Below are 14,209 nucleotides of genomic sequence, written 5' to 3'. Positions count from 1 at the left end.
ATGCAGTCAATTAACACGTTTCTAAAAATGCTTACATTTTCTTTACATACAAGCTTACCCAATACCAAAATCACAGATCGTTCTTGTCTTATTTACAAATGCCATGTAACTGAAGCTAGTTCAGTTACATGGCCAGACACACTACTAAGAGGACTCTTTGGATTGATTTAGTTCAATGTGGATAGAGAACAACACAGAGGAGCAGAGAGAGAACAAATAACATCTGGACCACGGAGAGGAGTAGTTGGACCAGGGAGAGGAGTAGTTGGACCAGGGAGAGGAGTAGTTGGACTGGGGAGGGGAGTGGTTGGACCAGGGAGAGGAGTAGTTGGACCAGGGAGAGAGGTAGTTGGACCAGGGAGAGGAGTAGCTGGACCAGGGAGAGGAGTGGTTGAGCCAGGGAGAGGAGTAGTTGGACTCCCAGAACAACAGATGTGTACCTTGTCAGCTCGGGGGTTTGAACTTCCAACCTCCCGGTTGCTTGTCCAACTCTCTAACCACTAGGCTACCTGCTGTCCCTACGCTCTAACCACTAGGCTACCTGCCGTCCCTACACTCTAACCACTAGGTTACCCTAAGCCTATACTGTACTGTATATGAAATCAATTGTACAGAAGTAGTTGGACCAGGGAGAGGAGTAGTTGGACTCCCAGAACGATAGATTTGTACCTTGTCAGCTCGGGGGTTTGAACTTCCAACCTCCCGGTTACTAGTCCAACTCTCTAACCACTAGGCTACCTGCCGTCCCTACACTCTAACCACTAGGCTACCTGCCGTCCCTACGCTTTAACCACTAGGCTACCTGCCGTCCCTACACTCTAACCATTAGGCTACCTGCCGTCCCTACACTCTAACCACTAGGCTACCCTAGGCCTATACTGTACTGTATATGAAATCAATTGTACAGAAGAGAAACTGTCAAAGTACAGTAAAATCATAAATCAAGAAACAACTACTCCATTCGAAAACAAAAATCAGTCACGTCTGTTGTTTTGGTCCGGCACACAGATGTTCATCAACATCACAGGCGATATTCTCCTCGGGCAGACAGAGGGGGAAATATCATCTGGCATGACGCATCCTCCCCTGACAGGACTCTGCTGGAACGTCACCACAGGCCATTGCTGTGGTTGTGTGGTCCACGGGTGGCATGGCGGAGGACCCCATTGTGGCTCATAGCTGGGTGTATGGTGACAGGGTGGTGGAGGACCCCATTGTGGCTCATAGCTGGGTGTATGGTGGTGGAGGACCCCATTGTGGCTCATAGCTGGGTAAATGGTGGCATGACGGTGGAGGACCCCCATTGTGGCTCATAGCTGAGTATATGGTGGCGTAGGACCCCATTGTGTCTCATAGCTGGGTATATGGTGGTGGAGGACCCCATTGTGGCTCATAGCTGGGTGTATGGTGACAGGGTGGTTGAGGACCCCATTGTGGCTCATAGCTGGGTGTATGGTGGTGGAGGACCCCATTGTGGCTCATAGCTGGGTAAATGGTGGCATGATAGCTGGAGGACCCCATTGTGGCTCATAGCTGGGTATATGGTGGTGGAGGACCCCATTGTGTCTCATAGCTGGGTATATGGTGGTGGAGGACCCCATTGTGGCTCATAGCTGGGTGTATGGTGACAGGGTGGTGGAGGACCCCATTGTGGCTTATAGCTGGGTGTATGGTGGTGGAGGACTCCATTGTGGCTCATAGCTGGGTATATGGTGACAGGGTGGTGGAGGACCCCATTGTGGCTCATAGCTGGGTATATGGTGGTGGAGGACCCCATTGTGGCTCATAGCTGGGTATATGGGGACATGGTGGTGGAGGACCCCATTGTGGCTCATAGCTGGGTATATGGTGACAGGGTGGTGGAGGACCCCATTGTGGCTCATAGCTGGGTATATGGTGACAGGGTGGTGGAGGACCCCATTGTGGCTCATAGCTGGGTATATGGTGGTGGAGGACCCCATTGTGGCTCATAGCTGGGTATATGGTGACAGGGTGGTGGAGGACCCCATTGTGGCTCATAGCTGGGTATATGGTGGTGGAGGACCCCATTGTGGCTCATAGCTGGGTATATGGTGACAGGGTGGTGGAGGACCCCATTGTGGCTCATAGCTGGGTATATGGTGACAGGGTGGTGGAGAACCCCATTGTGGCTCATAGCTGGGTATATGGTGACAGGGTGGTAGAGGACCCCATTGTGGCTCATAGCTGGGTATATGGTGACAGGGTGGTGGAGGACCCCATTGTGGCTCATAGCTGGGTATATGGCGGTGGAGGACCCCATTGTGGCTCATAGCTGGGTATATGGTGACATGGTGGTGGAGGACCCCATTGTGGTTCATTGTGGTACCTGGAAACATAACAATTTAGACAATAGGTTGCAACGAGCAACACACGTTAAAAGTGATAGCAATAAAATAACATTAGAATTTAATTAAAATAACATGAGAATTCAATTCAAATAATATTAGAATTCAATTCAAATAATATTAGAATTCAATTCAAATAACATTAGATTAAAATTCAAACAGCGTTAGAATTAATTTCAAATAACATTAGAATTCAATTCAAATAATACTAGAATTCAATTCAAATAACATTAGAATTCAATTCAAATAATATTAGAATTCAATTCAAATAGCATTAGATTTCAATTCAAATAACATTAGATTTCAATTCAAACAACATTAGAATGTAAATGTAAATTAATTTCAAATAACATTAGAATTCAATTCAAATAATATTAGAATTCAATTCAAATAACATTAGATTTAAATTCAAATAACATTAGATTTCATTTAAAATAACATTAGAATTCAGTTCAAATAACATTAGAATTCAATTGATGATCAAATAGCCAGGCCTGTATTTGAATTCGGTTGTGTCAGTATAGGCCTATGTCCATTTCATTCATAAACCGTCATACAAAATCTATTATTATTGTTATTCATATTATTATCATTAATATTTCAAATCTGTCCTACATTTATGCCCATAGTATTATTGTGCAGCCCCATAGAGGTTGACCTGCAGGTCTTTAGGTCTTTGTCTATCTGTCACAGTGTGTAGCCTATCCATGACATGCTGATCACTCTCAACTATTGCAGTGGGAAGAGCAAATCATTAATCTGCTTTGTTTTATGGCCTCATTTAGCCTGACTTGTTTCCAGAGGAGGACTTTGGATCCCGTGCAGGAAAACGTCATTGTGTTTCGCTCGACCCTTACTGTACATGGGGGAGGTACTGAAAAGAGTTGGGACAATAAGACATGCTGTCCATCATACGATGGCCTTCATGGTGTCTCTGAGGTTTCGATTGGCTGTGTCTGTTGCTGTGTGTGTGTGTGTGTGTGTGTGTGTGTGTGTGTGTGTGTGTGTGTGTGTGTGTGTGTGTGTGTGTGTGTGTGTGTGTGTGTGTGTGTGTGTGTGTGTGTGTGTGTGTGTGTGTGTGTGTGTGTGTTGCTGTGTGTGTGTTGCTGTGTGTGTGTGTGTGTCTGTTTTGCTGTGTGTGTGTGTTGCTGTGTGTGTGTGTGTGTGTGTGTGTGTGTGTGTGTGTGTGTCTGTTTTGCTGTGTGTGTGTGTTGCTGTGTGTGTGTGTGTGTGTGTGTGTGTGTGTGTGTGTGTGTGTGTGTGTGTGTGTGTGTGTGTGTGTGTGTGTGTGTGTGTGTGTGTGTGTGTGTGTGTGTGTGTGTGTGTGTGTGTGTGTTGCTGTGTGTGTGTGTGTGTGTGTGTGTGTGTCTGTTTTGCTGTGTGTGTGTGTTGCTGTGTGTGTGTGTGTGTGTGTGTGTGTGTGTGTGTGTGTGTGTGTGTGTGTGTGTGTGTGTGTGTGTGTGTGTGTGTGTGTGTGTGTGTGTGTGTTACTCGTGACAACTCTGTATCGTGTACAGGTACATAAATGCCAATATTGTCTAACGAAGCAGTGAGACCTGAGAAGGGGTGTGGTATATGGCCAATATACCACGGCTGAGGACTGTTCTTAAGCACGACGCAACGCAGAGTGCCCGGACACACCCGTTAGCCGTGGTATATTGGCCACATACCACAAACCCCCCTGAGGTGCCTTGTTGCTGTTATAAACTGGTTACCAACTCAATGAGAGCGGTAAAAACATGATGTGGTATACGGTCTGATATACCACGGCTGCCAGCCAATCAGCATTCAGGGCTGGAACCACCTAGTTTGTGATAACAATGAGAGACTGATATTGACTATCTGGTTAAAGACATGTAATGATGCCTGAAGGTGTGTTGGAGCTTATTAACAATTATTTATGTGGAATAAACGGTTGAACCTTTAATTCTTCATTTGGAACAAACTACGCCACATGCTGAGCACTCAGTCCTCGGGTATATTTATGTCCCCTTTTGGTATTAGTCAGATGCCTCTCCCGTTTACGATGTTTGGGAATACGTTATCAGCTCTATGACAACCATCTCTCTCTCTCTCTTCCCTGACTAAAGTTCACTTTCATAATCTAGAGGTGTTTTATAACCTACAAGCTAGTCACGCCTGTCCTCTCCTCAGACCGTCTCGCCTGTCCTCTCCTCAGACCCTCACGCCTGTCCTCTCCTCAGACCCTCACGCCTGTCCTCTCCTCAGACCCTCACGCCTGTCCTCTCCTCAGACCCTCACGCCTGTCCTCTCCTCAGACCCTCACGCCTGTCCTCTCCTCAGACCGTCAGACCCTCACGCCTGTCCTCTCCTCAGACCCTCACGCCTGTCCTCTCCTCAGACCCTCACGCCTGTCCTCTCCTCAGACGCCTGTCCTCTCCTCAGACCCTCACGCCTGTCCTCTCCTCAGACCCTCACGCCTGTCCTCTCCTCAGACCCTCACGCCTGTCCTCTCCTCAGACCCTCACGCCTGTCCTCTCCTCAGACCGTCACGCCTGTCCTCTCCTCAGACCCTCACGCCTGTCCTCTCCTCAGACCGTCACACCTGTCCTCTCAGTGGACTGTAACTCCTATCCTGTCTTTGGGACACCAGAAGGGTAGATGGTTACAGCCTACTACTCTGCTATTGAAGCTGATTCGAAGAGTTACAGAACGTCTTCATCTTCATCGGTGTGGCTGGAATATTGTGACAATGCCCTCCACCAAGAAGGCTCTGCATTTTCTGGGTAGCGCGCTGGCTACTACGGTGTCCGTGGCGATTTTAGGTTATGGGATGTCGACAGAATGGGCCGTTTCCAAAATGCTTTGCTCTGGAGTTGAAAACGTTTTCACCAACGGCTCCGCCAATATATCATATGAGCTTTTCAATGGGGCGATCGCCAGAGGTTCTTGTCCGGTGTTCGGAGGTGAAAAGCCAATTCAAGGTAAATTTTAATCGTGTTCTACCACTGTCCCTCTATACGTGTGCAGAAAGGGGCTGTGTTAACGTTCTAGAACAATAACGTTGACTTCATACTGTAATAATGCAACAATGTAAGTGTGAGTTCCCTAGATGTTATTGTTTCTGTTTATTGTGTTTCATGTCTGTACGTTACTTGTGTTTCTCGTTTTGTTCATTTATTTATTAAATTCACTCCCCCAGAACTTGCTGTCCCGACTCCCAGCGTATACGTTACAGGGGTTCTTCGGCTGTGCCTTTAGGGTAACCCTTATTGGTTCCACATAGAACTCTCTGTGGAAAGGATTGTTCATAGAACCCAAAAGGGTTCTACCTGGAACCAAAAATGATTCTTCAAAGGGTTCTCCTATGGGGACAGCGAAAATAACCCGTTTAGGTTCTAGATAGAAAACTATTTGGAACAAAAGGTGCTAAGATATCTGTACCACAATTCAGCCCTTGGTAGAACTCACCATAATACTTGTGTATATTCCTAACCTGACTGTTCTTGGTCTGCCTGTGTAGTGGTAGAACTCACCATAATACTAGTGTATATTCCTAACCTGACTGTTCTTGGTCTGCCTGAGCAGTGGTAGAACTCACCATAATACTAGTGTATATTGCTAACCTGACTGTTCTTGGTCTGCCTGTGTAGTGGTAGAACTCACCATAATACTAGTGTATATTCCTAACCTGACTGTTCTTGGTCTGCCTGTGCAGTGGTAGAACTCACCATAATACTAGTGTATATTCCTAACCTGACTGTTCTTGGTCTGCCTGAGCAGTGGTAGAACTCACCATAATACTAGTGTATATTCCTAACCTGACTGTTCTTGGTCTGCCTGTGTAGTGGTAGAACTCACCATAATACTAGTGTATATTGCTAACCTGACTGTTCTTGGTCTGCCTGTGCAGTGTTTGAGAAGTTGGCAGAGACAGGTGGAGCTCCTCAGATCCTCCATGGCATAGTGATCACCCTCCTGGCCCTGTGTCTGCTCTGCTCTGCTGGCAGCATCCTCATCACGCTGTACAACAGTGTCAGTAACCCCTACCAGACGTACATGGGACCCATAGGGCTCTACACATGCAGCTCTGGCAGTGGTAAGATTAATAAAGTTCACATCAATTCGTTCAATCAATCAATCAAGCAAAAAAAAAAAGATGCCAGCCCATCAGCGGCACACCTGAAGTTTGTGGGATCAATGATGGAACAACTCTTTGTGACTAAGTAGATAGGCTAGCAGTAGAATTAATGGTAGTAGAACTAATCGTAGCAGGAGAACTAATGGTAGTAGAACTAATCGTAGTAGTAGAACTAACAGTAGTAGAACTAATAGTAGGATAAGTAGTAGAACTAATAGTAGTATAACTAATAGTAGTAGTAGTATAACTAATAGTAGTAGTAGAACTAATAGTAGTATAACTAATAGTAGTAGTATAACTAATAGTAGTAGAACTAATAGTAGGATAAGTAGTAGAACTAATAGTAGTAGAACTAATCGTAGTAGTAGAACTAATAGTAGTAGAACTAATAGTAGGATAAGTAGTAGAACTAATAGTAGTAGAACTAATAGTGGTAGTAGTAGAACTAATAGTAGTAGAACTAATAGTAGTAGAACTAATAGTAGCATAACTAATAGTAGTAGTAGAACTAATAGTAGTAGTAGACCTAATAGTAGTAGAACTAATCTTAGGATAAGTAGTATAACTAATAGTAGTATAACTAATAGTAGTAGTAGAACTAATAGGAGTATAACTAATAGTAGTAGTATAACTAATAGTAGTAGTAGTATAACTAATAGTAGTATAACTAATAGTAGTAGAACTAATCGTAGTAGTAGTAGTAGAACTAATAGTAGTAGAACTAATAGTAGCATAACTAATAGTAGTAGAACTAATAGTAGCATAACTAATAGTAGTAGAACTAATAGTAGTAGTATAACTAATATTAGTGGAACTAATAGTAGTAGTAGTAGAACTAATAGTAGTAGAACTAATAGTAGCATAATTAATAGTAGCATAACTAATAGTAGTATAACCAATGGTAGTAGTATAACTAATAGTAGTAGTATAACTAATAGTAGTATAACTAATAGTAGTAGTATAACTAATAGTAGTAGAACTAATAGTAGTAGTAGTAGTAGAACTAATAGTTGTAGTAGTACTAATAGTAGCAGTAGTAACAGAACTAATAGTAGTTCTAATAGTAGTAGTAGTAATAGTAGTAGAACTAATAGTAGTAGTACGAATAGTAGTAGTAGTAGAACTAATAGTAGTAGTAGTAGAACTACAGTGCCTTAATAGTTGAACTTTGCGAGAATTTCTTCAAACATAAAGATATAAAACTGTAGTAAGTAGTAAGTGGAACTAATCATGAAGGAGAACTAATAGTATTAAACTAACAAATAAAACTAATAGTAGTAGTAGTATTGGATATTTTCAAACTTTTTTAACAAATCAAAAACTGAAAAATTGGGCGTGCTAAATTATTCAGCGCAGCAAACTCTCTCCAGAAGAACTCTGAATAGTAGTTGACCTAGTAGTAGAACTAATAGTAGAAGTGTAATAATAGAACTAATAGTAGTAGATACTAATAGTCCGTTAAACGCAGTGAAGAACTAATACCAGGCAGGTCCGTAGTAGTAGTAAGTAGTTTAAAGCGCAGTTGGAACTAAAGTAGTTTCCCAGCAGTAGAACTCCCAATAGCACTGTGCAAGAACTAATAGTAATGAAGGAGTATCAGAACTGCAATCTACCAAGTAGTAGTAGAACTAAAGTAGTAGTAGTAGTAGTAGAACTGATCAGTAGATAGAACTAATAGATCACTCTAGAACTAATAGTAGCTAGTAGTAGAACTAATAGTCCAGTGGAACAATAGTAGTATAGTGAACTAATGTTTAGGAAGACTAATAGTAGTTTCTAAAGATAACTAAAAAGTAGTAGGAGAACTAATAGTAGCTAGTAGTAAACTCATAGTAGGAGAACTAATAGTAGTAGTAGTAGTAAATGGAAAATTGTAGTATAGTAGTGGAACTAATACCTGAGACTGGGACAGAGATTTGTCGTAGTAGAATGGCAACTGAATCAATCGAGAATCTGTGGAAAGAACTGAAAACTGCTGTTCACAAATGCTCTTCATCCAACCTCACTGAGCTCGAGCTGTTTTGCAAGGAGGAATGGGAAAAAAATCAGTCACTCAATGTGAAAACTGAATAGACATACCCCAAGCGACTTACAGCTGTAATCGCAGCAAAAGATGTACAATGTTTCAGTTTTGATTTGTTAAAAATGTTTGAAATATCAATAAATGTCGTTCCACTTCATGAGAACTATAGTAGTAGAACTAATAGTAGTAGTTGTAGTAGTAGTAGAACTAATAGTAGTAGAACTAATAGTAGTAGTAGTAGTAGGACTAATAGTTGTAGAACTAATAGTAGTAGCAAAACTTATAGTAGTAGTAGAACTAATAGTAAAGTATTAACTAGAACTAATAGTAGTAGTAGTAGTAGAACTAATAGTTTAGTAGTAGTAGAACTAATAGTAGTAGTAGTAGTAGAACTAATAGTAGTAGAACTAATAGTTTGGAACTAATAGTAGTAGTAAAGAAGAACTAATAGTAGTAGAACTAATAGTAGTAGTAGTATAACTAATAGTAAGAACTAATAGTAGTAGTAGTAGTAGTAGTAGCAGTAGTAGTATTACTAATAGTAGTAGTAGTAGAACTAATAGTAGTAGAACTAATAGCAGTAGTGGTAGAACTAATTGAAATAATAATAGTAGTAGTAGTAGTAGTAGTAGTTGTAGTAGTAGTAGTAGCAGTAGAACTAGTAGTAGTAGTAGTACTAATAGTAGTAGACTAATAGTAGTAGTAGTAGTAGAACTAATAGTAGTAGAACTAATAGTAGTAGAACTAATAGTAGTAGTAGTAGAACTAATAGTAGTAGAACTAATAGTAGTAGTAGTAGAAGTAGTAGTAGAGAACTAATAGTAGTAGAACTAATAGTATTAGTAGTAGAACTAATAGTAGGAGAACTAATAGTAGTAGTAGTAAAACGCATAGTAGGAGAACTAATAGTAGTAGTAGTAGTAGAACTAATAGTAATAATAGTAGTAGTAGTAGTAGTAGTAGCAGTAGTAGTAGTACTAATAGTAGTAGTAGTAGAACTAATAGTAGTAGAACTAATAGCAGTAGTGGTAGAACTAATTGAAATAATAATAGTAGTAGTAGTAGTAGTAGTAGTTGTAGTAGTAGTAGTAGCAGCAGTAGTAGTAGTAGTACTAATAGTAGTAGAACTAATAGTAGTAGTAGTAGTAGAACTAATAGTAGTAGAACTAATAGTAGTAGAACTAATAGTAGTAGTAGTAGAACTAATAGTAGTGGAACTAATAGTAGTAGTAGTAGAACTAATAGTAGTAGAACTAATAGTATTAGTAGTAGAACTAATAGTAGGAGAACTAATAGTAGTAGTAGTAAAACGCATAGTAGGAGAACTAATAGTAGTAGTAGTAGTAGAACTAATAGTAGTAGTAGTAGTGGAACTAATAGTAGTAGTAGTAGAACTAATAGTAGTAGAACTAATAGTAGTAGTAGTAGTAGTAGTAGTAGAACTAATAGTAGTAGAACTAATAGTAGTAGTAGTAGAACTAATAGTAGTAGTAGTAGAACTAATAGTAGTAGTAGTAGTAGAACTAATAGTAGTAGTAGTAGAACTAATAGTAGTAGTAGTAGTAGAACTAATAGTAGTAGAACTAATAGTAGTAGAACTAATAGTTGTGGAACTAATAGTAGTAGAACTAATAGTGGTAGAACTAATAGTTGTGGAACTAATAGTAGTAGTAGTAGAACTAATAGTAATAATAGTAGTAGTAGTAGTAGTAGTAGCAGTATTAGTAGTACTAATAGTAGTAGTAGAACTAATAGTAGTAGTAGTAGAACTAATAGTAGTAGAACTAATAGTAGTTGTAGTAGAACTAATAGTATTAGAACTAATAGCAGTAGTGTTAGAACTAATAGTAATAATAATAGTAGTAGTAGTAGTAGTAGTAGTAGTAGTAGCAGCAGTAGTAGTAGTAGTACTAATAGTAGTAGAACTAATAGTAGTAGTACTAATAGTAGTAGTACTAATAGTAGTAGTAGTAGTAGTACTAATAGTAGTAGTACTAATAGTAGTAGTAGTAGTAGTAGTAGCAGCAGCAGTAGTAGTAGTACTAATAGTAGTAGAACTAATAGTAGTAGTACTAATAGTAGTAGTAGTAGTAGTAGTACTAATAGTAGTAGAACTAATAGTAGTAGTACTAATAGTAGTAGTAGTAGTAGTAGAACTAATAGTAGTAGTACTAATAGTAGTAGTAGTAGTAGTAGTAGTACTAATAGTAGTAGTACTAATAGTAGTAGTAGTAGTAGTAGTACTAATAGTAGTAGTACTAATAGTAGTAGTAGTAGTAGTAGTACTAATAGTAGTAGTAGCTAATAGTAGTAGCACTAATAGTAGTAGTAGTAGTAGTAGTAGCTAATAGTAGTAGTACTAATAGTAGTAGTAGTAGTAGTAGTAGTAGTACTAATAGTAGTAGTACTAATAGTAGTAGTAGTAGTAGTAGTAGTACTAATAGTAGTAGTACTAATAGTAGTAGTAGTAGTAGTAGTAGTACTAATAGTAGTAGAACTAATAGTAGTAGTAGTAGTAGTAGTAGTACTAATAGTAGTAGTAGTAGTAGTACTAATAGTAGTAGTAGTAGTAGCACTAAGTAGTAGTAGTACTAATAGTAGTAGCAGTAGTAGTAGTAGTAGTAGTAGTAGTAGCAGAACTAATAGTAGTAGTAGTAGTAGTAGTAGTAGTACTAATAGTAGTAGTAGTAGTAGTACTAATAGTAGTAGTACTAATAGTAGTAGTACTAGTAGCAGTAGTAGTAGTAGTAGTACTAGTAGTAGCAGTAGTAGTAGTAGTACTAATAGTAGTAGTAGTAGTAGTAGTACTAATAGTAGTAGTATTAGTAGTAGTAGTAGCAGAAGTAGTAGTACTAGTAGTAGTAGTAGTAGTAGTAGTAGTAGTAGTAGTTGTAGTAGTAGTACTAGTAGTAGTAGTAGTAGTAGTAGTAGTAGTACTAATAGTAGTAGTAGTAGTACTAGTAGTAGTAGTAGTAGTAGTACTAATAGTAGTAGTAGTAGTAGTAGTACTAATAGTAGTAGTAGTCTTTTAACCTCCTCTCTGGTCTTTGTCCCAGTGCATCTCCTTCCTGGTGCTCATCCTGTATAGTAGTAGTAGTAGTAGTAGTAGTAGTAGTAGTAGTAGTAGTAGTAGTAGTAGTAGTAGTACTAATAGTAGTAGCAGTCTTTTTAACCTCCTCTCTGGTCTTTGTCCCAGCGTGCATCTCCTTCCTGGTGCTCATCCTGTAGTAGTAGTAGTACTAGTAGTAGTAGTAGTAGTAGTACTAATAGTAGTAGTAGTAGTAGTAGTACTAATAGTAGTACTAATAGGTCTTTGTCCCAGTAGGTGCTAATCCTGTATAGTAGTAGTAGTACTAATAGTAGTAGTAGTAGTAGTAGTAGTAGTAGTACTAATAGTAGTAGCAGTAGTAGTAGTAGTAGTAGTAGTACTAATAGTAGTAGTAGTAGTACTAATAGTAGTAGTAGTAGTAGTAGTAGTAGTACTAATAGTAGTAGTACTAATAGTAGTAGTAACCTCCTCTCTGGTCTTTGTCCCAGTCTCCTTCCTAGTGTACATCCTGTATAGTAGTAGTAGTAGTAGTAGTAGTAGTAGTAGTACTAATAGTAGTAGTAGTCTTTTTAACCTCCTCTCTGGTCTTTGTCCCAGCGTGCATCTCCTTCCTGGTGCTCATCCTGTATAGTAGTAGTAGTAGTAGTAGTAGTAGTAGTAGTACTAATAGTAGTAGCAGTCTTTTTAACCTCCTCTCTGGTCTTTGTCCCAGCGTGCATCTCCTTCCTGGTGCTCATCCTGTACGTAGTGAACGTCCAGCTGACCGAAATGTCTGAAGACCTGGTCAAGAACGACGTGGGAAGCGTTTCAGTCTACCTGAAGGACAAGACCTCAGAGTTCCAGGTGGGATACTTCCTGCTGATCCCCTACATGGTGCTGAGTCTGCTGGCCATCCTCCTGGTGTATCTGTTTGAGCACGCTGCCTACACACACAGACAGGAGCAGCAGAGGCCCACGGAGGACGCTCCTAAAGAGATCATGATGTATTAATGTATACAGACACGTCAGGATACAGATTCATAAGATCCCGACGTCAACATCTCCCGAACAGACTGCCACTGACACTGTGTTGGGTAGTAAAACTCAGTGTCCTTGAAATGGCCGTGTAGGATCCAGGACCGATCCGAGCTCTTATAACATATCTCACAGGCTAATATATAATTAACTCAGATCACCCCGTTTCAGCGTTACTCCATGTTCCTCTTGCTTTCTGTTTATATATTTATGAATAGCTGACATTTACGATCCAATTGAGTTCAAAATGCTTTTTAAAAAATGACACTGCCTGCTTTGTAAAATACCATAAGGTTAATGGTGTGTTTCGCTAAAAGCAGAAGTATACAGCAAGTTGATTACACTACTATATAGTTGTTGTTTTTTAAATACCAGAAGACAATACATTGGTTTCTTTCATAAATACATCATAATATATATTCCTAAAATGTCAATTCTAATAATAAACCGTGTGGATATTTTGGATTTTCTCGTGAAGGCTTAAAGGGGCAATCTGCAATTGTAACAAATAACAAACCTACCACCCCTACCGTTGATTTTGTAAACAGCTGAAAGATGGGGCTACAGGAATGTCTCCCTCTCAAATTCATGCATTAGAGCTTTAATTACAAGGACTCACCATCCATGATATAGCCAGCAGCATAGCACCCTGCAATCCCAGTGCTGGCTTCCTTCTGAAGCTAAGCAAGGTTGGTCCTGGTCAGTCCCTAGATGGGAGACCAGATGCTGCTGGAAGTGGAGTTGGATGGCCAGTCGGAGGCACCCTTTCCTCTGGTCTAAAATAAATAAATATCCCACGGCAGTGATTGGGGACATTGCCCTGTGTAGGGTGTTGTCTTTTGAATGGGACTTTAAACAGGTGTCCTGAATCTCTGAGGTCACTAAAGATCCCATGACACTCATACTATCCTGGCCACCTAGTCATCCCCAGCTTACAATTGTCTCATTCATCCCTGTCACTATTCCCCAGGTCGCTGCTGTAAATGAGAACGTGTTCTCAGTCAACTGACCTGTTGGAAAAAATATCAAGATGATATTTTTATCAATGTTTTTAAGGCTATACAGCCTTTAATCTACATTTCCATTGTTTACAAAACAAATGGGTAAAACAAGCGGATATTTTGAATGCGGCTGGGATACGACAGTTGAACCACACGAAGCATCTAAGAATCACCGGGGTTGACACTGAGCGTACAAAACATTAAGAACGCCTGCTCGTTCCATCTCAATATCAGGATTAGGTGTTCTTAATGTTTTGTACGCTCCAGGCTATCTTTCATTTAAGGAACATGAATTCGTTAAAGACCTTGATGCTGGAAAATACACTTTGACCTACATGTATCGGCAGGTTGAGTTCCAGTATCTATGACATCACTGGTATAGTTATCTATAAAAAAAAAAGACTAGAACTATATGGCTGCGTTTACACACGCAGCCCAACTCTGATCTTTTGACCAATTACATCAGATCTTTTCACATCGGATATTTTTCTGATCGGTTAGGTCAAAAGACCAATTAGTGAAAAGTAAATCAGAATTGTGCTGTCTGTGTAAAATGCAGCCTGTGTCGCCTAGGTTACAGGAAGGATTTTAGTCTCTCTCAAAATGTCTACATGAGGAAGATACTGTATTTAGAGAATGGACCCAAAAAACACA

The 14,209-nt window shown here is 39.8% G+C and overlaps 1 protein-coding gene across 1 annotated transcript; it reads left to right on the top strand.

Annotated features, from left to right (window-relative positions):
• The first annotated feature begins 4,759 nt into the window (after positions 1 to 4,759).
• On the top strand, positions 4,760 to 12,900 carry LOC135536759 (clarin-3-like). Its single transcript, XM_064963004.1, has 3 exons — positions 4,760 to 5,311; positions 6,241 to 6,426; positions 12,253 to 12,900. Exons 1-3 carry the CDS (start codon positions 5,080 to 5,082, stop codon positions 12,528 to 12,530), a joined length of 696 nt encoding a protein of 231 aa, XP_064819076.1. The 5' UTR covers positions 4,760 to 5,079; the 3' UTR covers positions 12,531 to 12,900.
• Positions 12,901 to 14,209: the final 1,309 nt, after the last annotated feature.

The sequence above is a fragment of the Oncorhynchus masou genome, unplaced genomic scaffold (assembly GCF_036934945.1).
Source record: "Oncorhynchus masou masou isolate Uvic2021 unplaced genomic scaffold, UVic_Omas_1.1 unplaced_scaffold_660, whole genome shotgun sequence".
In the NCBI taxonomy this organism is placed as follows: domain Eukaryota; kingdom Metazoa; phylum Chordata; class Actinopteri; order Salmoniformes; family Salmonidae; genus Oncorhynchus; species Oncorhynchus masou.
This window is presented reverse-complemented; position numbering and strand designations above follow the sequence as displayed.

Excerpts from the sequence above, each read along its gene's own strand:
- LOC135536759 (XM_064963004.1), top strand. The coding sequence starts at position 5,080 with ATGCCCTCCACCAAGAAGGCTCTGCATTTTCTGGGTAGCGCGCTGGCT. Across the intron at positions 5,312-6,240 it reads AGGTGAAAAGCCAATTCAAG|TGTTTGAGAAGTTGGCAGAG; the intron begins GTAAATTTTAAT and ends CTGCCTGTGCAG. Across the intron at positions 6,427-12,252 it reads CACATGCAGCTCTGGCAGTG|CGTGCATCTCCTTCCTGGTG; the intron begins GTAAGATTAATA and ends TCTTTGTCCCAG.